A 22,669-nucleotide genomic window follows, 5' to 3' on the forward strand; every position below is an offset into this window, starting at 1 on the left:
CCATAATTCCCTCTAGAAGGGCTCATCTCTTCTATATATTGATTATGTTGTCTACCAGCAGGCATACATTCTTGTCATGACCAGTCGAGCCCTCCTCTCCCCACCCATTTCACCCAGCTTCCAGCCATGACAATTACCATCGGCATCGCCGGCATCACAGGCAAATTCGCCAAACTCCTCGTCTCACACCTCCTAAAGCGTCCTGATGTCTCGATCCGTGGCTACTGCCGCGACCCCAGCAAAGTCCCCGAGACCATCTCCTCTTCTCCTGACGTCTCCCTATTCAAAGGCGAAGCCTTCGACAAAGACGCCATCCACGCCTTTACCCAATCCTGCAACGTCGTCATCTGCTGCTACCTCGGCGACGACAAGCTCATGGTCGACGGTCAAAAGCTCCTCATCGATGCATGCGACGAATGCAACGTCCCGCGATACATTGCCAGTGACTGGGCGTTGGACTACACCAAGCTTGAGCTCGGCCAGCTTTTCGTAAAGGACGCCATGCTCCATGTCAAGGCTTATCTAGAGACGAAAAGTGTGCGCGGCGTGCATATCCTCGTTGGAGGGTTCATGGAGCCGATCTTCAGCCCGTTCTTCAACATCTTTGATCCGAAGACGAATACGTTTGCCTATTGGGGCGAGGGCGATGAGGTTATGGAGGGGACAACTTATGATAATGCGGCGGAGTTTACGGCTGCTGTTGCTGTTGATGCGAGTGCGAGTGGTGTCATACAATGTAAGTCCTTACAGTATGGACTAGGCACAGAGCTAATTCTGAGACAGTCCTCGGTGGTCGGGCTACTATCCGCGAGATTGCCGAGTCGTTCGAGAAAGTCTACGGTGTGAAAGCCACCCTTAAACGGCGCGGCTCCCTGGATGAGCTATACAATCTTATGCATGAGCTCCGACAAAAAGACCCCGCGAACATATACAGCTATGTGTCACTGTAGGCTTTCCGTCTCATTCTCTCTTGGACCACTTGAGCCCACGCCTGACTGTTATCTCCTTTTACAGGTTCTTTTACTACTACTGGATCAACGGGCAGACGCTCCTCGGTACGGAGCTAGACAACACCAAATACCCCGAGGTAGCACCAGTCGATTGGGAAGGCTTCATGAAGCAGTATCCATTAGAAGTGCTCCCAACGGCCTTTTTCTCGCTGAACGCATAGAATGTCATTGTCTAAGGTAGCACCTTGAAGGATAGAACAGGATTAGAACCCTGACTGAACGGCCGTCGTAGAACAAATTACGTCAGAAGAACAAAGACCCCGATATCACCGCGTCAGCCGAGAATCTTAGCCCAACTCTTAATGTAAAATAAGCTTAAATCCTGGCTGACGAGTATTCAGGTCTCAGGATCGACAAACTTGTCCCATTATTCCCCGTTTCCGTCTCAAAATAGGGCTGCCGCGGGGGGAACTTCCCAACGAGGCAGTGGGCTCAGCACAGGGATGTATGCAAACTAGTTTCAATCAGAATATGCAGGGGATGCTAGTCTAACACGCTTCTCCTCCACGGAGAACATCTCTCGATCGCCCCTGATGACACCAGCCCAGACTAGCCCCCCGCGGGCTTTCGCTCCAATTCGACGCTGATTTACCAGTTTGCGTCGCACAAGATTCGATATCACGCGGGGTCTGAGGCCGTGTGGAACGGTTGTATAGCGAGAGCCACCTATCAGCGCACCCCAGATAGGAAAAGCATGTGTCTGCAGCATCCATCCGGGACGCAAGGGATGCAACATTCCAGTGGCCACGGTCATCGCGCAGATGTTCCAGATGTTCTGGTCGGTGGTATTAAAAGCCCACTGTAGGACGAGGCAGGTAGCTGCGCACCGTTGATTTAGCAATTGCGGCCTTGTCTCCGTATCTCGGCCATGATTTCAGACGTTTCTGGGGAGACTGCTTCTGTGAAAGAAATTGCTTCGGCGCCTGCTTCTGACCTGTCTCCTGGTGTTCTGGAAGATATTGAAGTTAAGGATGAAGACGATGCGATTCTTCGGGCCAATGGCCACGTGCAGGCTATGCCGAGGCAGTTCTCTTGGATCTCGGCGCTGGGATTAGGGTTCTCCATCACTAATTCTTGGGTTGGCTATTTGGTAATTAGAGACTGTCGCCCACCTGTGAACACTGACATACTGATACAATTCTAAAGAGCTGCTTCGGCCAAAACCTCATCTATGGAGGTCCCCGAGTCTGTATCTTCAGTCTTGTCATAGCTTTCGTTTTTCAATTGACCGTTACGACTGGTCTCTCAGAGCTCGCGTCTGCCTTCCCAGTATGTTCTAGTACCCGATGCAGTCCCCATGTCAGTACTGATGTGCCTGATAGTCCAGCGGAGGTCAGTATCACTACTGTTACATTCTCAGCCCGAAATACACCCGACGATATAGCGCCTACATCGTAGGCTGGCTTTCGATCCTGTCATGGTGGATTGCAACGTATGTCCAGGAAGTATAACACCGAATCGTGGCTAACTCGGGTAACAGCTGCTCGGGCATATCTCTGGCCGCCGTCGTCATGACAGGGATTGCGAACTTCTGCGTCCCTGAATTTGTGGCCACCCAATGGCAGATCTACCTCACCTATGTTGCTGTTTCTTTAGTGTCTAGTAAGTTAGTTTCTTGTTCGATGTGCCGGGTGCTCATGGGTACACTCTCTCCATTTAGTTATCCCCAACTTCGCGGTGCCAAACAAAATGTCGGTGGTCACCCAATGTACGCTGTACCTCTCGCTCGCCGGGTTTCTCGTCTTTTTCATCGTCACCCTCGTCATGCACGAGAACGTACAGCCAGAGTCTTTCATACTAGAACGCCATGATAGCGCCAGCGGGTGGAACGAGGGCACAGCGTGGATGCTGGCGATTTCCAACGCGATGTATTCGTTTGGTGGTACTGATGGAGGTTTGTATCATCATTTGTAATTGGAAGGGCTAAGAAGCTGACATTCTAAGCGATACACATCTCCGAGGAGCTTCCAAGACCCGGCCGGCGAGTGCCGCAGGTAATGATCTTGACTATGATCATCGGTCTTTTCACGACCCTGTCCTTGTTTATCCCATTCATGTTCTTTATTGAGGATATGGATGCCGTGCGACGAGCTCCGCTGCCGAGTCTGGAGCTGATGTATCAGATGTTCGTCGTCTGCTGTCCATTTCTACTTCATGACATGATGCTAAGTGAATACAGCACGGGAAGCAAGAATGTTACCCTGGGACTCGTCGTCGTCCTCTGGGCCATCTACGTCTGTAAGAATTCCTGTACAGATTCAACAACGTTAACCGAAGTTAATGAACCGAATCACAGCGGCTCTTCCAGCTCAATGGATAACCTCCGGCCGCCTAGCATGGGCGTTCGCACGCGACGTAAGCTTTAATCCTCCCAGACACTGTCAGTGTTAACAAAACTCACATGAACCAGAACGGAACCCCCTTCCCAGCCTTCTTCTCCCGCATCAGCCCGAAATACAACTTCCCCGTACACACGACCATCGTCGCCTTCATCTTCAGCTGCATCTACGGCCTCCTCTACCTCGCCTCGACCACAGCCTTCAACTCGATCATCACCTCCGCCGTGCTGTTCATGAATATCACCTATGCCATCCCGCAGGGGATTCTGCTTACGCGCGGCCGGAAGAGCCTTCCGGCACGGTACATGGATCTGGGCTGGGTTGGGTACGTGTGTAATATCTTCTCGGTTGGCTGGATTGTGGTGCTGGGGGTGTTGGTGTGCATGCCGCCGGGGTTGCCGGTTACGCTGGGGTCGATGAATTATGTCTGTGTGATTGTGGTGGGGTTGTTTGGGGTTATCAATGCTCTGTGGTTTATGACTGGGAGGAGGCGGTTTGAGGGACCGAGTGTTGATTGGGGAATGCTTCGCAGGAGAGAGAGGGGGTGAGGTGGCAGAGAATCAGGAGCGGTTCGATATACACAGTACAACAAAACAAGCTTCATGTCAAGACGACAGTATATCTGTAACTTGAATACACTACAGCCCAATCCATTACCCTTAAACCACATCCAGACGAATCTTCAGCAGGTATGAACCCCTCCCTAAACGTTATGGTACTGCACGACAACCTTCCCCTTCCGTGCGCAGCACGTCTTGTAGCATCTTCCAGCCCCGAAGCCGTCTACCCAGTAGTGGTGGCCGGGTAGATCAGTGTTATACCCGCTCAGACCACAGGAGACGCCGCAGTCGTAGGTCGGGGCGACGCATTTCGTTCCACCTTTGCTCTGGCAGCAGTAGCCGGTTGCGGCGAGGGATTGGAGCGGGAGAGCGAGGAGGCTCAGGGCTGTTGCGGCGAGAGAGAGTCTCATTTTGTTGATATTGGGTGGCTGTATACGGTGGATTAGAGTTGACAATGGGATGAGGACTGGAACTGACTTGATATACGCACCAGAAATTGCCTCTGAGGGTTACGGCTGACAGGTTGTCTGAGGAGATATTCTCTCGATAAGTACCTGGATACTGCGTGCGCAGCCCTTTTATAGTTCAGTTGATTGACCTTGCTCTCACAACACGAGGTAGGATTAAGATCGCCGGTTACACTCGTGTTCGTTTACCTCGTTCTCTCAGAGCTGTCTCCATTACGTGCCCCTTTCTTTCGTGAGTTGCCGATACTCGGCTGGGAGGGCTGAGGTAGATAGCACCTACCATGAAGAACCGGCATCATTTGGTTGGTAAACGAAGATTTCCCCTGGCCAAGGCACTCCAAACTGGAGAATCCTTCCATTCCAAAAAGTGAAGACTGACTCTCGTACCGGAATCCGTCGGAAATGAAGAGGGAGTGCATCCTACAGCAGATATGAATTGGCATTATTACCGAACGCTAAGGACCGATGCAGTGCCACAGCTCTTTCTGCAAGATGTAGTAACACCAAAAAAAAAAAAAAAAAAAAAAAAAAAAAAAAAAAAAAAAAAAAAAAAAAAAAAAAAAAAAAAAAAAGAGAAAAAAAAAGAAAAAAACCACCATGAAATCCGTAGAAGTGAAGATTGATGTGGGAAGGGAGAAGAAGAAAAAAAATGGCGCTACCCGGAATCGAACCGAGGCTATCACGGTATCGAATTAACCACAACGTGATGTCATAACCACTAGACTATAGCACCTAGTTGTTATAATTCGTTCAGTACTTACATATTATATTCCTAACAACAATGCTCAGCTATTCTAGTATCAGCAGGAGACCCGGAGCAACGCTTTCACACGCGACGAGGAAATTATGGATAGTCTACAGTCTCTGAAAGCCTAGTGGGGGGATTACACGTACCTTGAAAGGACTCTAGTCTATTCATAAAGCTTATCCAGCCGTACTCAAGGGAGTTATGGGCTATCGTGACCCCGGGGGAAGAAATATATATTGTGCACCCCCACCAGGGTTGGTTTGTGTCGTTTTACTAACTACACAATTGGCTCGAATCATCTGAACAACAAGCGGAGTGATATAGCTATATTAAGGCCTATGCTACAGACCAAGGGCTCCGAAAATATCTTGTCCGTAAAAAATGTCAGGCAGAGTTGACCTTATGAAGCCTTATACCAGACTCTCTAGTTCTTCCATGACGCGATCATAAAAACCAAACTTCCCATTGTGAGAATACGCCTCGTACACATAAGCTATAGCCTGGCCCCTCTTGCTGCTAAGGCAAGTCGAGAGCAGGCTATCCGCACACTCCATTGACCGTACCATGTCGACATAGTCTTTCCGCCCGCGCCAGACTTCTCGCAAATCATTATCCAGCGGCTGTCCATGGTGATCATAGTGCTCAGGCAGATCAAAAGACACAGGCATGGCTCTAAGAAAAGCCGGAAATGCAATGAGCTCCCAAGGAACGGTACAGGCTCGTTCCCAGTCTATGATCCCCGTTACATCAAAGTTCCCATCCACCATGATGTTACTATGGAAAAAATCAACGTGGGCTAGAGGAAATGGTCCTGTATCGTAGAGCGAGAGCCGGCTAGCGATTGCTTGAATTTGCAATGGGAACTCCTCGATCATCTCAACCATCTGCTCAGCCGAGATTGGAGCATTCTGCATCCGCATCATGCGTATGATTGTTTCTCTATCCCACTGGAACTTGACCTTCTTCGCCCATGTTTCGAAGAACGCGGTTGCTGTGTCAAACGGTCCCCCAATGCCAGGTATAGGGCCACATTCGTATCCACCCTCGCGGGTTCGGACAATCGTCCCAATTTGTGGGAGACGTATCGATGTCAACTGAACCTACGGAGGGGATTAGCAGCTAGTATGTAGATCAGTGAGGGACAGACATGACACTTCGCGACAGAGCGGTAGAAGTTCTGGCGGTACTCTCTAGGAATGACACCGCGATGGACCTCATAGCCTCCCAGCGCATCCATAGCCACGATACCAGGTAGCAGCTCCATCAAGATAAAAGAGACTCCGACCAGGTTGTCCTCATCAGCTTCATAAGCAAAAACCCGAGGCAGTGGTAGGTTGGAGTGTTCCTTGATATATTGCATTGTCGCAACTTCAGCTGCAAGCTTGGTGCTGCTGAGTCGAGGGCACTCGTTCCTTCTGATATGAGCCCGAGCGACCCAACAGCTCTTGTTGGGAAATTCCAGCAAACGAGCGACATTGTTAAGTCCGCTCGCAACTCGACCCAAGGCTATGCATTCCGAGTGCCCAGCGAGACCTGAAGCAATCTGGCAGAGTTTGTCCCACTGAGTTTGATGGAAGCAGCGAGAGGTTTGGTCATCACATTTGTCCAGAAACGTCTGGACAGTAGACCATGAGCACGAGTCGGTAGCCATGATGTAGATGCAATGGTCAAGAACGCCTCCAAGCTACGAGAAAGGTCGACCTGATGTTAACAGAGTTGGTATTAAGAGAAGCGGGGGTTGAATCGGCGTCTGCACGGGCATCCCTGCATAGCAAAGGATAGCGATTGGTCTAGATGATATCCATACTCAAATGGATTCCCCAGATCTAAGATGGACTACACTTCACCTGCGCTGGTAGGCTGAACATCTACGACCTATAAGATCTTGGTAGCGATCGAAAGTCTCCGAAGTCTCCGGAATCTCAAGGTACTCACTGCCACCCCGGGATAATATTAAAGACCCCTCTGTAGATGTCAGGAGACAGTCGATTCTTCTACCCTGCGCAAGTATTCCCTGACTCCACGCCTCGTTTTGCAAGAATGGCCGCCGACCTGACAGAGAACAATCGCAAGCACTTTGAGTATAACTCCCAACATTACCTGCCACATTCATTACTACGAATGAATCAAAATTAGAAAACTAACCGTACAACAGTAAGGTCGCATCAAACCACCAATCTGATTTCGGAACTCTGATCCAACAAGCAATTAAAGAGCTGCAAGCCCGCCGTCTCTGGATCAGCCCTAAATGGACCGATACGGCGCCTGACGCAGAGATCCGCCTACTCGATTATGCCTGTGGCGCTGGCACTGTGTCAAAGGTACCTTCATCTTGAGATTCCCCCTTCAAGTCCCGCAATGCGCAGAGCTTACAGCAACGACGCAGGCATTAGCCCCCTACACCACGCAAACAGCCGGTCTGGACCTCTCGGCGAACATGATCACGGAATACAATAACGCGGTAGAAGAGCTGGGTCTTGATTCCTCGCGCATGCAGGGATATCAGTATGACCTTCTTGCCGACACAAACACCAACTCAACCCTCCCTGATGGCGCTCTTGCTGGGAAGTTCGACGTCATAGCTATCGGCATGGCTCTTCACCATGTTTCTGACCCCGCTGCCCTCCTACGTCGATTTGCCTCGCTGTTGAAGCCGGGTGGTGTGTGTGTGGTGCTTGAGCGAGTGCCGGGTCGAGATACCGAGCCGGGGCTAGAGGAAGTCCTTGAGGCTGAGCAGTTGAGCGTCATGAAGACAATTGCCAAGCACGGATTTACCGAGGAGGAGATGAGGGGTCTGTATGAGCAGGCGGGCATGGGGAAAGGGTTTGAGTATGTAGTTATCGAGGAGCCGTTTCGGTTTACCATGTTTGGGAATCAGTTTGGGACTACAGGGTTCTTGACGAGGGGGGAGGTTGTTTGACGGAGTCTTATAGTAAACTCTATCTTATTTGTTGAGCCAGTCATGGTCGAAATGGAGGTCTTATAATGAATGGATCAATTTCTGGCAAACCCATGCATTCATCTGCAAGCAGCTTACAGACTCTTTCTCTCAAAGACCCAACTTCCACCACTCCCCTCCCTTTTACTCACAACAATATCAACATCCTCCACTGGAATCCGAATCCCAGACATGATCTTCGTCTTCCTCCCCGGCGCCTCTGCCGTCCTCTCCGCGAAACCAAGCTCATTCCCATGCAAAACCACAACAACCGTGCTCAGAATCATATCAAAAACAAAGAACCGCCCAGGGCAGATCGAAGAGCCGCCCCCAAACGGCACCCACGCCGAAGAATTCGCCGGCTTGTCTGCTTTCAACCAACGGTCGACATGGAACTTCAACGCATCAGCACCCCAGTTCCTCGGGTTCCGATGGATATTCTCCGCGGGAATCGTGACGAGACTTCCTTTCCGGAGAAGGATGTCATCGGTCAATTCAAAGTCTTCCATAACTTGGTATGCGCGGGCAGAGGAGGCATAGAGACGGAGCGCTTCCTGGTATGTAGCGACGAGGACGGGGCATTTTGTGCGGATTTCGGCTGGGTTGAGAGATGCTGTGGCTGGTCTTTCGGTATCAATAAGATCATTGACCTCGTTCATCACTCGCTGGGCTAGAGAGGGATCTAGCATTATGTGCACGAGCATCCAGAATATGGTCGGGACCATGTTGCTTAGTAGACCATTTAGTAACTCGACTTCGGACCGCCCGAGATAGTCGTTCGAGCAGCCATATCTGCGAGCAATCTCACTTCGTCGTCGGATAATCTCTGACATATCTGGTTGACCGCCGCTGACGTGGTAGTCGCTTAATGCATTGACGAGTCTTTCGCGGGCTCTGTACGCTTCCGGGACGGTGTACTCGGGGAGGAGGTTTAGGAGGAACAGAGACATTTGGGAGTCGTATATCCTGATAATAGATTAGTGTTTCCTCCGAGAGGAGGTAGAAAGTGAATTAATCATACCAATAATCTCTCCCCAAACTCGGCTTCTCCACAAATGGGTTGTCCCTCCCATAAAGCCCCGTCCCGGCCGCAGTAATCATGACTTGTTCGAGGAACCTCAACAAGGATATCTTGTTCTTGTTCTTCGACCCTAAAGCTCCGACCATGCGGCTCACCTCCCCCATCATCCCCCCGTAGAGCTTTTCGACATGTTCTCCCGACGCCAAAAGCTTATGCTCTACCGCTCTCATCTCTTCTCTGAACGGCGTGCGTGCTTTCCTCGCTGCAGGCTTAGTTGACTCGAGGAGGAGCTTCATAGCCGCCTTATCAACACCGAGCATATTCTTGAACACCGTGATAAGAAACTGTGTTTCTGTATCCAGGTGCTTTTGCTTTCGCGTGACTAGGGATGCAAGCTCAGGGGAGCTGATTGTATATGCTCGCTGGCCGAACATTGTTATTGCGTAGATTGGTGGGTAGTTGTTCTGCTGTCTACAAATTGTAAGTATTTGCCAAGAGCGAGGTAGCCTGATACGTGCGGGTCTGGGGGCTCACGCAAGGAGGAGTGGTAGAGTCGTTCCATGGCGGAGGATTCCAGGCAGATGGCCGAACAGTGGATGGCCAGGGATAGTAATGGGGTCTTTGCTAGTGTTCTGCAGCTTTCGCGTGAAGAGAATTATTACCAGCACGCCCACCACGATGGTGGGTATGATGAGGCCTGATGCGGCCATCGAAATCAGCGATAGGATGTGTCCTGTGTGTATCGAGCGGCAGGTAGTGAGGTGTGCGAGACCTACAGGCCACTTTTGAACTTCACGAAAGCATCCGCACCCACGTATACCTAGGTATTCACCCGCATTGTCTGTAAGAGTTTGTTAGGGCTGGGATGGGGGATGGGGACCATGGTGGTGGGTTAGGGACCGGCCCGCTCGGTGCCTTCGGGCGTCCGAAACGGTCATGGATGGATTCGATACATGGATAACACCGACATGTCACTAATGCTAGGCATGCCATTCGCTTATCAATTGGAATAATATCCATAGAGCTTAAAATACACAGGCAAGTAATAGACAAGAAGCGAGTACAGCAGGCTAACCACAATAAGAAAACAATCACCCCAACGCCCGTCATAAGTCATCGACAAGAGCCATTCGACCCCCTCCGCACCAGTAGCAGTGTGTACTCTTCAGGCCAACCGCGATACAAGCCTTGGAGTGTGTGCCGACAACTCGTGCGCAGGATACCTTCCCGCCCCTAACTCCGCTCGGACAGAGCTCGAATCGAGCTCATCCGGCCGTCTAGTCGACTCGACCAACTCGAGCTTCGACGAGTATTCGCCATCTTGGTATTCCTGTCTTCGCTGCCGTCGGTGTAGTAGAAACCATACACTAGTTGCGATAAGTGCGAACCCAAGCACGGCGGCGAAGACAGCACCAACAATCACGGGAGTAGACGGCCCTGAGTCGATGTAATCGGTGCCTAAGCGAGCCAATAAACGCATAAGTCAGACAATCCATGCAGGTTTCAGGAGAAAACAAAGTACTAACCGCGCGATTCTGGAGTCAGGATGGAATATTGGCTTCCAGACGGTACATGGTCACCACATGCAACTCCGCCGACTTGCTTGCCGCCGGAGTAGAGGTTGCTTGCATTGTAACCAACCGAGGTGCTGAGACAGCAAAAGTAGCCATTTGAGTAGTAGAGATCCCAGGTCTTGTTGTTGGAGCAGTGCGGATCTTCATTGATCTGGCGGGAGCAGTCGGCGTCGGTGGGACAGCACATTCCTCTGCTGCTGTAGTTTGCGCATGTCGTGGTGTCAGGACAGCAAGAGTGCCAGTCGCCCCAGGGATTGGCGCACCTTTGGCTGGTTAGCGATTTCATATTAGTGGCGCTGAGAAGAAGCATACTCGATTTCGCCTGCTATGCACGAACCATTCCGGCGGAGTGGGTAGCCGTATGGTGAACTGAAGTCGGTCATCTTGTGTATACGATAGTAGAATGTCGACGCAGTTGTGCTTGTAAGATATGAAAGCAGTCATTCATTGCGAAAGGAAATCTCGCCAACATGCTCGTTTCGAGGGTTGCTATATAGCATCTATAAGCGCCGCCAGCGATCCTGCCAAAACAGAGAGAGTTGGATACGAGCCACCCCAAATTAGCACTGGCTGTCTACATCCCTTGGCATGCAGTCGTGAGACGGCTTTTAATTGTTCTGTTAAGACGCTGACGGGCGCTAATACTGTTGGCTGTCATTCTTCGTGTCGCCCGCGCCCAGCAAGGCTGAAGAGCTTGGCTTGGCTTCCCTGGATGTTTCGAATCCGGGATAGGGGCACTGTTCAGCTTGCGCTGGAATGGCAGAGCTTGATTGGTGGTGATAGGGCTCTTGGTCCTGCGAAGGAGCTCTCGGTCCGTTCGGGTTGTTCATGTCCGTGCCACCCGGGCTGAGGAGTTCAGCTGGATTAAGTCCCTTGGTATTAATATAATGCTAAGTAATTTGGTTTCTCGACTGCTTTAAACACATTTTTTTCTTCAGCAATATCAGCATGTCTGCCCCCGAAACCCTCTACGACGCCCTGATCATCGGCTCCGGCCCCGCTGGTCTGTCGGTAGCCCTAGGTCTAAGCCGCACGCATCGCCGCGCCGCCGTCTTCACCAAGCCCAATGGCGCTGGCTTCCGAAATGAGGGTGCTCATGAGATTCACAACGTGATCACCCGCGACGGATTCGCCCCGGATGAGTTTCGCCGCATAGCAAGGGAGCAGATTGAGAAGTATGGAACAACCGACTTCATCGAGGCTGATATCGTCGATGTCGAGAAGGCAGACGCCGCGCCTGGTACTCCTTCATATTTCACCGTCAAGTCCCACGACGGAAATGTCTGGAAAGGTCGCAAACTAGCGCTCGCAATGGGGTCAATCGAGACACTTCCGGATATTGAAGGATATAAGGAGAATTGGCCGCATAATATGTAGGTCACCTTCACGTTGAGATGAGATGAATTACGGAACTGATGCTTGTAACTAGCTTCCAATGCCTCTTCTGCGACGGCCACGAAAGGTCTAACCTCCCAGGTGGTATCCTGACCTTCCCTAACCCTATGTACACCCACATGGCTCAAATGATGACTCTCATCGCGACACCCACTTCCGGCCCCGTCACAGTCTTTACAGACGGCCCAGTTCCCGAAGTTGAGGCGATGCAGAAGGCACTCAGCCAGATCAAAGCGTTGAACTGCACTATCGAGACCGGCAAGGTCGTCAAGCTGGTCGCCGCGCAAGCACCAGATGTGGGTGTCACAGTTGTCCTCGAAGGAGGCAAAGAGGTGAAGATGGGATACTTGGGCCACAAACCGGCAACAGTGTTGGCTGGCAGGGAATTGTTGACGAAGCTTGGGGTGGAGATTGAGGAGAACCCAATGCTCGGGCCGAATCTCAAGGTTGTCGACCCGACGTTCTCGACTACTGTTAAAGGAGTGTTCGTGGCTGGGGATGCGGCGACGCCGTTGAAGGCTGCTGCTAATGCGATGAGTAGCGGTTTGTCCTCGCTGTTTGACGCTGCTCCATTGTAACTTTTGCTGACTGTATTCTAGGGTCCACAGCCGCCGCGGGCATAGTCCAGCAGATCCTGATGGAGGATATGGAACTGTTGATGGCTGAGAATAAATGACTTGTGCCTGCTCGGATATCTCTTCCTCGTCCAGCGCGTATATAGGTGTAATTAACCTGATTTAGTGAAAGAGCTTTAAGCTAGAGAGATACACGAAAGCTATTCTTTGTTCTTAAGAATATCCTATAGCTTCACATCTGGTAATCTCCGAATAATATCCCTCCTACAGGCTCTAACAGACATTACGCCCGCGGTAGCCATACTCAAATGCAGATCTGCCAACAACCCCCTCAATACAGCCTCGGCACCAGCCTGGCCATTGATAGCATACCCGTACATAACAGGACGCCCTACAAAGACCCCGCGAGCCCCGAGAGCCAAAGCCTTGACGATATCCGAGCCGGTACGAATTCCAGAATCGAAGAGGACCGTCATCTTAGACCCAACGGCATCCACTATTTCTGGCAGCACATCCAGAGAACCGATTGCTCCATCCAGTTGCCTCCCTGACAGAGATACTGTTAGATTCTATGCAAATGAAAACGGAGGGACTGTCTTACCTCCATGATTCGAAACAACAATCCCATCACACCCAGAAGCAAGTGCCTTCTCCCCATCCTGAACATGCTGTATCCCTTTCAAAACCAAGGGTCCGCTCCACGCCTTACGCAGAAACGCAACCTCTTCCCACGTATGGTTCTGTCCAACTATCTGACTGAGCCACTCTTTCGACGCACCAACAATGTCTTCCTGCACTGAGATGCCGGTCTTTTCCTTGTACTTGGCTTGAAAGACAGGATCTGACAGACCAAACTCCGTCCCATTCCCTGTAAGAAAGGGAAGAAACCCGTTATCGAGATCCGCAGGGCGCCTGCACTTTCATATAAGCTCACACGTTGTTCAATTACTTACGGGAAATCTTTACCAAGCGAGAGACCACGTATCCAACGTAACAACCAGTACCTCGAATCCATTCTCCTTTGCACGATTCAGCAAAGATAGCGTGATCTCGTTATCCTGAGGCCAGTAGAGCTGAAACCACCTCTTTCCTGCCCCGCTGGCTGCAGCTACAGACTCGAACGAACTGTTCGCCGCACTGCTCATAATGTACGGTATACCGAGTGAAGAGCAAACACTCGCTAGCCCTGGCTCTTTGTCCAGGTGCGCGAGGGATTGCACGCCAATGGGTGCCATGAGGATCGGTGAGGGATAGCTTTGGCCGAAAATGTTTGTTGATGTATCAATAGTTGTCTAGTTTGTGCTGTCATGTTAGGTACCGATGATGTGAGAGCTGGATATACTAACAGCGGCAAGCATTCTCGGGATTCTAAAGCCAGTCAGTCGGAAGTTCCACTCAAGCTCTTGGGTGAGTTAAGAGCACATGTATCTCTATTGCGTGCATACAGTTTCCAATTATCAAAGGCGGCCCTGTTCCTCGCCATCGTGGCCTTACTACCTGCCCCTCCAGCGACATATTCGAACGCCTTTTTCTCCATAACTTCACGGGCTTGTGCTTCCAATTTCTCGGGATCTGTGGTGACCACAGGCCGCATCCCATCATGCATCCCATTGGTGTAGATGGTCTTCTGGTAGTCGCCGTACGTTTCGGACATGGTCGCTGGAGTCGTTTGAAAATCAGGTTTATGTCGCGGTGATTCGGGTATAACATGCTTATACCAAGAGTATCGCACCTAGGTAATAAGTGACTACTAGCATTCTGGTATTGTCACGGTAAATTATAGAGCGAATTGGAGGCATGGGAAGAGTCGAGGACCCTGAGGGTGAGCTGGAGGCAGCAATACACCGAACGGTCCGGTACTACGACTCTCCTTAGAACATGCTACATACACGAGGCTTCTTGTCTTCTCAATCTCTAGAGCGATAGATATAGTTACAGTAGTGTTGTTGCATTATGGCTCTCTTGTAAATCTTGTATCCGAGCAAAAGCGCCTCAGCGGCAGAGCCATACCGAGTAGGAACCTTGGAATGGAACAACCATTTGCATGCCTAATTAGGTCAATTACCGCTCCTAGGTAGAAAATTGCTATAGCAAATGGACAGCTAGCTGAGGTTTAGGCTTCAATATACAGCCTACAGAAACCTCGTAAGGCCAGTACAATTGCGCGCAGTGTTCCTTTCCTCAACAGCCATCAGCCCTCGACGGCTCCTCTCAACAGCTTAACAATAGAGAAAGGAACCCCATTCCTCTCGGGACTCTGATACCGCATCAACGGAAAATTGTACAGTGGTGCAACAAGCGTCAAAAATGTCCACACCCAGATATACCCAATAATCCGGATCCAGATCGGCGTCTTTCCCTGCGTTGCCCCGAAAAGCTTTGTGTAGAATCCACAGACTAGATCCTCGAGGACGATCCCGACTGGCTGCAGGAGGAAACACGCCCAAGCACCGGTCCGATCAAATCCAATCCCGCCTTTGGCGTCGATAGAGGCGTGCATTAATGCTGAGCACGAGAAGACGAGGAGGACGTTCAGGTAGCGGTTAAATGTTGCGGTAAAGCCGGTTTGGGGGAGGCGGAGGATGGTCTGGGTTATGAATTTTGTGATGCTTTGGAAGGGGTTGCGGAGGAGTTGGTGCCAGTAGCGGCTATAGATGTCATCATGTCAGTAAGGGGTCTAGAAGGAGGAGAAACCAATAACTACTACTTACCCCCAGAATCTGCGTACAGTATAGGCTTCAGTTATGGAGCCAAATAATGACGGCCACTGATCAGGCCGTGAGATGCCCAGTCCGACTGAAAGAACTGCTACCACGCGGTAGAAAATGTTGATGAAGACCGACCCCATTGGGCCCCAGGCCATCAATGCGACACCGAGATGGACGCCCACTTCGGTGAGAGTAGGTGGTGGTAGGTTGCTGGGGCGAAAGAGGAGATATTCCTTGCCCGGACTGAAGAAGCGCTCGATGTCCTCTGGCGACGAAGGCTGGTGGGTAATGAGATCAATCAGGATGTATTGGATTGCAATAATTAAGATGTTCCATGCGAGAAAGCGTACTCGCGAGGAGCTTAGGGCTGAAGCGGAATACTGCAAGCCTTTGATCTCGAATGAGGTCTCTACGCCGCGAGGTGTCGAGAGGAGGTAGAGCGCTTTCTTCACTCGGGGGACAATGCCAGTGTTCCGCTTTGCTTTTGCCGAGATCTCTCGGTCGATATCGGTTTTGTCGATAGGCGTTACGAATAGGAGCTGGGCGTGGTGAATTGCGAAGACGATGAAGTAGCCGGCTGTCATCGGATTGACGAGTTGATTGTGGTTGAAGAAGTCGAGGGCATTGCATGCTTGGAGTGTTAGCCATGCGAGCACCGGTAGTGCTGCGAACCGGAAGAGCGATTGCCTTGGGGTAAGGCAGATGACGGACGACACAAGCACAATGTGTGCCGCGATGGGCGGGAGAAGAGCAGAGAGGGTCATCTTCTCATGGGAGTGGGATGCTGTGATCAGAAAGCTCCAAGGCTAGGGTTCCTTATAACTACTCGGTCCTTGGGCTGCGGCATCGTTTATCGGGCCGGTGTCTACATTGATTTCCGAGGCCGAACAAGACATTGGATCTATTCAGATGATTTACCTGTTGAAGTTCCATTCAGCCACTGCTCTCCCATCCTCCGAAGCGTAAACTTCTCAATCTTGCCACTCGTAGTCAGAGGCATGCCCGACACCCAGAAAACATACTTCGGCCCTAGACTCTTACCGAGTCTATCTCGGACCCATGACCTGATCTGGTCTGCTGTCAATCCAGCCTTAGAGTCCAAGTACGATTCAACTGACGGGAAGTTGACACGTAGATTGCCGCTGAAGCTCTCTCCAACCTCTTCAATCACATCCACCCCATCTCTCAGCTGTACAAACGCCGCAACAGTCTCCCCATACCGAGCATCAGGCAGACCCACAACCGCGACACTCAAAATCTCCTTGTGCTTCAGCAAGCAATCCTCAATCTCAGCCGGGTAAATATTCTCTCCCCCTCGAATAATGATGTCTTTAATACGCCCGGTGATCTGGACCGTCCCATGCTCTTCCATGAGCGCCTCATCCCCCGTCCGCAGCCAGACTGTCGGCTCTGCATTCTTCTTCCCCTTCACAGGTACAAACACTTTATCAGTCTCGTCTTTTGATTCCCAGTACCCCTGCATAACAGCATAGCCGGAGATCTGCATTTCGCCTTTCTGTCCACGCCGTAAGGTACGCCGAGGGTCATCCCGCGCTGTGATTCTAATCCCGGTATGAGGGAGCACTCGACCAACGGACTTCAATTTCGTGTCGAGACCATCGCGCACGGCAGTCTGAACAACGATCGGCGATGACTCGGTCAACCCGTAACAGTTGGTCAACCCCGAGAGGTTCATTTTCTCGTGGAGCTGTAACCGGAGGGCTGGCGGAATGGGACTTCCTCCAACAATGCCCGTGCGGAGGGTAGAGAGATCTGATGGTGTGAAGGCGCTATAGATGTTTTTTGTTAGTCCTTTCCGCACGGTACTCAGAGGAGAGAAATTTACCCTTTGTCAATCAGGTCCAGCTCTGCGAGGAACATTGTCGGCACGCCGTATAGAGCTGTTGCGCGGTATTTGACGATTGAGGCTAATGTTGCCTCTGCATTAAAACTCTCCGCTGGGAATAGTAGTGTTGCACCTTTCAGTATTAGCTACACCAGCCCAGAACTTATTATCACAGGCACTTACCATGTGTCATAGACGTGAGTAATCCCAACACAAGACCAAAACAATGGTACAGCGGCGGCGGACAACAAATCACATCTTCTTCGGTGAGTTCCATTCCCTGACCGACAAAATAGGCGTTACTGAGAATATTCCGATGCGTCAAGCAAACAGCCTTCGGCTTTGAGGTCGTCCCTGAGGTAAACTGGATGGTGGCGATGTCATTTGCGCTGAGATTCTTCTGTGGTGGGAGCTCTCCGCCTAGGTTCTGCTCTACTAGTGATGCATAGTCCACGGTTGAAATGGCTGAGCTGGCGTCGATCTTTCCTTGCGTGTTGTTGATCAATAACAAATGCTGTAGACTTGATGACCTCGTTATATGCGTTGTCAACTGGTCAACAATTGCAGCTGTTGTCTGCGGGGCACGATACGGCAGCGTGACCTCCGTACCCAGGACAATAACCCGAGCTGATATGTGGTCCAGCGCGGATACAAGCTGGGTGATGGTAAAAGCTGGGTTGAGAGGGACCACGATAGCGCCTATCTTAAGACATGCGTAGAGGATCTAGCAGCGTCAGGTATGCTCACTCGTTGGATACCGGACCACGTACCACGCCATATTCGATGCAGTTGCCGAGGCTGACAGCCACTCTATCCGACCTTTGGACTCCAAGAGAGAGTAGGCCCTGTGCTAGGGCGTCGCTCAAGTCGTCCAGCTCTTGGTAGGTAACCTGGCGCGAGCTCGTGATGATCGCAGCTCGGTAGGGGTATTTCGCAACTATCTCGGCAAGGTACTGAGTGACGGTATGATGTAGTAAAGGTGTCTAGAAGGATAGGAATGTTAGCAGATTATTTCTGGTTTTAGGCTTGGTTACATTCGTACTTTTGTCGAGCCCCAGCTCTCAGCCGCCAATGTTGACGAGGATGCAGGTGCCCGCTCAAACAATGTGCAAAGTATATTGCCCATGATTGCGGCTATTCTTTTGTTAGCTCCTGAGTTCCATCACGAATCCGCGTGGTTGTTATGTATACTCAGTCTTGCCGACGTTTGGCGGACGCCGAACGGTCCGCTTAGGGCTACTCGGAGTTGAGGCCTCAGGCAGCAATTCCAAGATCGCACCTAGGCGGTTCAGCCAGGCTTCCTAAGTCGTATCACTCTTTCCAGAAGCACTAGAGTGGAGACTACTTATTTTTGAGCCCAGTCGCACCCAGAACCTTATGCCGAAGGCTTCAACAAGACAATGGCACCCTTCGAGACAGTCCCCGACCATGTCCAGCAGGCTATCAGAGACACAAAAGCCACATACCGGCGAGTGGGCGGGCTTATCATCTCCAATCCCATTATGGGCTGCATGGGGATTGGGAGCTCGAAATGGTGGGATTGGGTATTGGAAGAAGAGCCGGTATGTATCTTTCCATTTCTAGTCCTTTGAGGTGTATGGGATACAGGCTAATGGACTCAATTTGAGCGAGTAGGCATTGGAACTGCTCGGGTATGCGTACAGCAAGGGTATCAACACGGTATTATACAACCTATTACTCAAATGGGGGGGAAGCATTGATTGACGCTAACGCAGAAGTTTGCAGTGGGACACAGCGAACGTCTACTCAAACGGCCGGTCGGAGGAGACAATCGGCAAAGCCATACAGAAATACCAGATCCCACGAGAGAAACTAGTGTTAATGACAAAGGTCGGTCGAATAATGGCGGACGAAAAGCACAGAGATGATGTCGTTGCGTTCATGGGGAACCTCACGACCGAGTGCAAGGATTACGTTAACCAAGGAGGTGTGTAATTTCCTGATGGGCCAATGTTCCTGTTTTATTTCTATACTTATGGCCTTCACTGCTAGGCCTCTCACGAAAAGCCATTTTCGGCGCCGTTGATGCTTCCCTCCGCCGACTGGGAACAGCCTACATCGACGTTCTCCAGATCCACCGGTTCGACCCTGATGTGCCGCCAGAGGAGACGATGAAAGCGCTACATGACCTTGTGACGACAGGAAAGGTGCACTACTTGGGTGCAAGCTCAATGTGGGCGCACGAGCTAGCCCAGCTCCAATTCGTGGCGGAAAAGAACAACTGGACCAAGATCGTTGTCATGCAGAATCACTATAACCTGCTATATCGAGAAGAGGAAAGAGAAATGCTAAGGTTTTGCAGAGCTACTGGTATTGGAGTCATACCGGTTCGTTTCCTCTGTGCCCTCTAGTATCTTGAGGAATAGTTACTAACAATCTCAGTGGGCACCTCTAGCATCAGGCCTCCTGGCCTGCCGGGTGGAAGACTACGGCCAAACCAAACGAACAGCCTCCGAGTCTCAGAATCCACGGTTCAAGTACCTGCAATCCGCACAAGACCGCGAGATCATCAGCCGAGTTGCTGTCGTCGCTAAGGATAAGGGGTGGAGCATGACCGATGTCTCGTTAGCATGGCTGAACAAACGGGTTGCTGCGCCCGTGCTAGGGTTTACAAGCAAGGCTCGTGTCGACGAGGCGCTGTCGGCACGGGGGAAGGAGCTGACTGCGGATGAGGAGAGGTTCTTGGAAGAGTTGTATTCTGCGAAGCCGATCATGGGGCATCTATAATATGCGGAAGTATATCAATGGATAATGCTCATCGCGCCTGCCCTGGGCAGTGAATTTATGAAATCGGAAGGCACGATGGCGGGTCGACCCTGGAGGAAGTCGAGTGCCTGTTTCAAGAGCACAAAATAGCTACAAATACTGATACATCCTCGAGATGTCAGTGCTACAGAGGTCCCCAAGGGTTAAAGCAACTTGACATGGTTGATCTGAATCCTTAGATACTGGTAGTCAGGCCATCACGCTTTGAGGAAATAACTGGTACGATGATAGAAGGAGAATAGAATCATCAGGTCAATATTAAAATACTATATATAACGGCGAGATTAAGGCCACTGCACGTAAACCTCTATCCTCCTGGCAGTCCATCTATCCTAATCCGTTTTCCTTCCCTCACAACCCTTGCTCCTCGAGCCACAGATGATTAGACTGTCATACTTTCCCATATTTACACCCTCTCACCATCCTCATCCCTAGGAGGCACATCCCTCTTCTCAACAAGATTCTGCTCGCCCCCCAGCACCGGATTCCTAAGGCAGAATGCAAACCCAATCATCGGAAGACTCAAGCACAACCCCGTGATGCAAAGATACCTCGTCACATGCTGGTACCCCTGTACCACCGCATCCCTAACCGCCGAGCCAACCGGATACTGCGCGGTAATCGCAAACGGGTTCGCATACGCCAACGCAGCAAGTTGCAGACCACCAGGTTGAGAAGCTAGATTATTGTTCAATGCTGACGGAAGGAGCTGCGTCCAGATTGCGCCGGCGATGGTACTGCCAAAGGCATTTCCGATGCTGTGGAATGCGAGGAAGAGACCGGTCATTACACCTAGATTCTCATGCTTGAGCGAGGCTTGAAGAGAGGCTAGCGAGGCGTAGGGTGTCAGGCCGCCGGCAATACCGAGGACGACTTCTGCGGCGACTACGCCTGCGCGGTCGGATGTTGCGGTGCCGCTGCGGTAGCGGATTAGGAGGCCGAAGCCAACGAGGAAGAGGATTGTTCCGGAGATGACGAAGTATTTTAGACGGCGGATGCGGTAGACGAGGAGACCTGCGATGGGGCCGACTAGGAACGAGGTGAAACTGAAGAGGGTTGCAATGCGGGTTGCGGTTGTCACGGAGAAGTCGAAGGAGACAATGAGTACCGTGTACAGGTAGCTTGCTTGCATTGAGTTGGCAAAGTTCATGAATAGGGCGATTCCGAGGGGACCCCAGACGCCACGGTCTTTGAGGAATTGGAATGGAACCAGCGGGTGTGGTGCGCGCATTTGCCAGAAGATGAAGACTGGGATGCAAAGGAAGCCGATCACTAGTGGCGCAATGACATGGGCGGTTTTCCACTTGGGGCTTTCTCCGCCGGCGATGGTGAGGGGCGTGAGGAGGAGGGCTAGCGAGGCAATCAGGAGGATGATGCCTGGGACATCGAGCTGCCAGAAGACCTTGTCTAAGGGAATCCACCTCGACGCTTTCGGGGCTGCGGTACTATTGCGTGCTCGGAGGTGGAGGAAGGTGAGGGTTCCAATCACCAGGCCAGCCATTACTGTGAAGATAATGCACCACATGCCCATTCCCCATCTCCAAGTGGTATTGGCCAACACCGCAGACGATATATTGCCAGACACCCAGGTTGTAATGACAAAGTGGAAGTTGGGAACATAGCTGGCAACCAGGCGAGAACGTGTCGAAGTGACATCGGCAATAATAATCTCAACCAGTGTCTGCACAATTGTAAAGCCCAGCGTGTAGAGGACCGCACCAGCGCAAAATGCAGCAAGGCTGTCGGAGCTGGCTTCGACAATTGTGCCCACCAAGTAAAACACCACTGACAGACCAAGCGTCTCAATACGACCAAAAGCATCTGCGAGTTTTCCGGTTGTCGGTTGAGCAGCGGCGGCGAAGACGGTGCGGATCACATTGACGGTCGTCAGGAGGGAGTGGTTGCCGTAGCTCGCAGTGGCATAGGTCTGATAAACATTGCGAAGGATTGCATCCAAGCCGAATGAGTATCCCAATAGAAAGAGGCCCACGAAGAGAACAGTTCTTGTCAGGGGGGTGAGACTGGCAGCAATCGCCTCGATTCGGACCACTCCAGGAGATTTCTCCGCCAGCTTGAAGTTGCCTGTATCAGCATGATCAGCATTGGCTTCAGCCGTCGCATCTGGATGCTTCTCGGAGGGAGAGGGGAGTGACATGGTGATGCTCGCGGTGGCACTAAGGGTCTGGTCGGAGAGACAGGTACAGAGTGCTGAGATCTGGTCATATACGGCAGGATCTTCGCTGCACGAGTCATGAGCCAATGCGGTCCGTTTGCAGCTAGAACCCTGGGAGCAGGCTAAGAGTACACGGACCGGTGGTAATCGGTCACGGGCCGGCTTTGACACCTTGGGGGTGATCTAGATCTAAACGATTGGGTTATCAGGGCATGATTCAAGCAGTGGGTCCTGGCTCTGCGCCGCAGAAGACGGAATACTGATTTCCGAAGGATTGAGGGACGCTGCAGCCATTCAGCTTGAACTTGTAAACTATCTGTAGCATCTCTATTGTTTCCTATGTGCTGGTAGTAGTCCCTGTACTGTACGTGTCAGCGACCCTGTGCCTCGCACTTTCGCTCCACCTTTGATAGCAGTAGTGTCAGCGCCACCAATGTCAGCATCCTCTCTTAAGTCCATTCCCTGAGAACCCCTTTTCAAAGTAGCGGCCGTGGTGGCAGTGGTCATCATGCGATCGATCTCCCGATA

At 51.3% G+C, this 22,669-nt stretch overlaps 12 protein-coding genes and 1 non-coding gene across 13 annotated transcripts; 5 read left to right on the plus strand and 8 right to left on the minus strand.

Moving 5' to 3' along the window:
- Positions 1-126: 126 nt before the first annotated feature.
- On the plus strand, positions 127-1,171 carry BJY04DRAFT_213181 (NmrA-like family protein; the record flags this gene model as incomplete). Its single annotated transcript, XM_073714794.1, has 3 exons — positions 127-736; positions 784-946; positions 1,015-1,171. 3 exons carry the CDS (start codon positions 127-129, stop codon positions 1,169-1,171), a joined length of 930 nt encoding a protein of 309 aa, XP_073576227.1.
- A 707-nt stretch (positions 1,172-1,878) lies between these two features.
- On the plus strand, positions 1,879-3,897 carry BJY04DRAFT_204715 (choline transporter; the record flags this gene model as incomplete). The annotated part of the gene is made up of 9 exons (XM_073713524.1): positions 1,879-2,100; positions 2,157-2,279; positions 2,333-2,442; positions 2,491-2,612; positions 2,671-2,904; positions 2,955-3,135; positions 3,190-3,248; positions 3,307-3,365; positions 3,421-3,897. 9 exons carry the CDS (start codon positions 1,879-1,881, stop codon positions 3,895-3,897), a joined length of 1,587 nt encoding a protein of 528 aa, XP_073576228.1.
- Positions 3,898-4,052: 155 nt separating this feature from the next.
- BJY04DRAFT_213183 (phosphotransferase family protein) lies at positions 4,053-6,775 on the minus strand (the record flags this gene model as incomplete). The annotated part of the gene is made up of 3 exons (XM_073714795.1): positions 4,053-4,337; positions 5,541-6,224; positions 6,272-6,775. The coding sequence occupies 3 exons, from the start codon at positions 6,773-6,775 to the stop codon at positions 4,053-4,055; spliced, it is 1,473 nt and encodes a 490-aa protein (XP_073576229.1).
- BJY04DRAFT_t13 lies at positions 5,027-5,109 on the minus strand. Its single transcript has one exon. It is a non-coding gene; the product is annotated as a tRNA-His (tRNA).
- Positions 6,776-7,137: 362 nt separating the features above from the next.
- BJY04DRAFT_73230 (class I SAM-dependent methyltransferase) lies at positions 7,138-8,046 on the plus strand (the record flags this gene model as incomplete). Its single annotated transcript, XM_073720959.1, has 3 exons — positions 7,138-7,205; positions 7,280-7,445; positions 7,511-8,046. Exons 1-3 carry the CDS (start codon positions 7,165-7,167, stop codon positions 8,042-8,044), a joined length of 741 nt encoding a protein of 246 aa, XP_073576230.1. The 5' UTR covers positions 7,138-7,164.
- Positions 8,047-8,157: 111 nt separating this feature from the next.
- On the minus strand, positions 8,158-9,793 carry BJY04DRAFT_213185 (cytochrome P450; the record flags this gene model as incomplete). Its single annotated transcript, XM_073714796.1, has 3 exons — positions 8,158-9,028; positions 9,084-9,554; positions 9,618-9,793. 3 exons carry the CDS (start codon positions 9,791-9,793, stop codon positions 8,158-8,160), a joined length of 1,518 nt encoding a protein of 505 aa, XP_073576231.1.
- A 455-nt stretch (positions 9,794-10,248) lies between these two features.
- Positions 10,249-11,040, minus strand: BJY04DRAFT_213186 (uncharacterized protein; the record flags this gene model as incomplete). The annotated part of the gene is made up of 3 exons (XM_073714797.1): positions 10,249-10,541; positions 10,610-10,920; positions 10,970-11,040. The coding sequence occupies 3 exons, from the start codon at positions 11,038-11,040 to the stop codon at positions 10,249-10,251; spliced, it is 675 nt and encodes a 224-aa protein (XP_073576232.1).
- A 565-nt stretch (positions 11,041-11,605) lies between these two features.
- gliT (thioredoxin reductase gliT) lies at positions 11,606-12,728 on the plus strand (the record flags this gene model as incomplete). Its single annotated transcript, XM_073714798.1, has 3 exons — positions 11,606-12,030; positions 12,087-12,595; positions 12,652-12,728. 3 exons carry the CDS (start codon positions 11,606-11,608, stop codon positions 12,726-12,728), a joined length of 1,011 nt encoding a protein of 336 aa, XP_073576233.1.
- A 123-nt stretch (positions 12,729-12,851) lies between these two features.
- BJY04DRAFT_213188 (lactate 2-monooxygenase) lies at positions 12,852-14,281 on the minus strand (the record flags this gene model as incomplete). The annotated part of the gene is made up of 5 exons (XM_073714799.1): positions 12,852-13,174; positions 13,229-13,539; positions 13,594-13,919; positions 13,974-13,995; positions 14,073-14,281. 5 exons carry the CDS (start codon positions 14,279-14,281, stop codon positions 12,852-12,854), a joined length of 1,191 nt encoding a protein of 396 aa, XP_073576234.1.
- A 537-nt stretch (positions 14,282-14,818) lies between these two features.
- BJY04DRAFT_213189 (wax synthase family protein) lies at positions 14,819-16,099 on the minus strand (the record flags this gene model as incomplete). The annotated part of the gene is made up of 2 exons (XM_073714800.1): positions 14,819-15,275; positions 15,339-16,099. The coding sequence occupies 2 exons, from the start codon at positions 16,097-16,099 to the stop codon at positions 14,819-14,821; spliced, it is 1,218 nt and encodes a 405-aa protein (XP_073576235.1).
- Positions 16,100-16,236: 137 nt separating this feature from the next.
- BJY04DRAFT_213190 (acetyl-CoA synthetase-like protein) lies at positions 16,237-18,307 on the minus strand (the record flags this gene model as incomplete). Its single annotated transcript, XM_073714801.1, has 5 exons — positions 16,237-17,125; positions 17,182-17,314; positions 17,365-17,905; positions 17,952-18,164; positions 18,224-18,307. The coding sequence occupies 5 exons, from the start codon at positions 18,305-18,307 to the stop codon at positions 16,237-16,239; spliced, it is 1,860 nt and encodes a 619-aa protein (XP_073576236.1).
- Positions 18,308-18,581: 274 nt separating this feature from the next.
- Positions 18,582-19,929, plus strand: BJY04DRAFT_204719 (aldo/keto reductase; the record flags this gene model as incomplete). Its single annotated transcript, XM_073713525.1, has 5 exons — positions 18,582-18,743; positions 18,817-18,861; positions 18,928-19,129; positions 19,195-19,529; positions 19,585-19,929. The coding sequence occupies 5 exons, from the start codon at positions 18,582-18,584 to the stop codon at positions 19,927-19,929; spliced, it is 1,089 nt and encodes a 362-aa protein (XP_073576237.1).
- A 428-nt stretch (positions 19,930-20,357) lies between these two features.
- On the minus strand, positions 20,358-22,123 carry BJY04DRAFT_228312 (major facilitator superfamily domain-containing protein; the record flags this gene model as incomplete). The annotated part of the gene is made up of 1 exon (XM_073718811.1): positions 20,358-22,123. The coding sequence occupies one exon, from the start codon at positions 22,121-22,123 to the stop codon at positions 20,375-20,377; it is 1,749 nt and encodes a 582-aa protein (XP_073576238.1). The 3' UTR covers positions 20,358-20,374.
- Positions 22,124-22,669: the final 546 nt, after the last annotated feature.

The sequence above is a fragment of the Aspergillus karnatakaensis genome (assembly GCF_047715665.1).
Source record: "Aspergillus karnatakaensis strain CBS 102800 unplaced genomic scaffold BJY04scaffold_3, whole genome shotgun sequence".
NCBI lineage: Eukaryota > Fungi > Ascomycota > Eurotiomycetes > Eurotiales > Aspergillaceae > Aspergillus > Aspergillus karnatakaensis.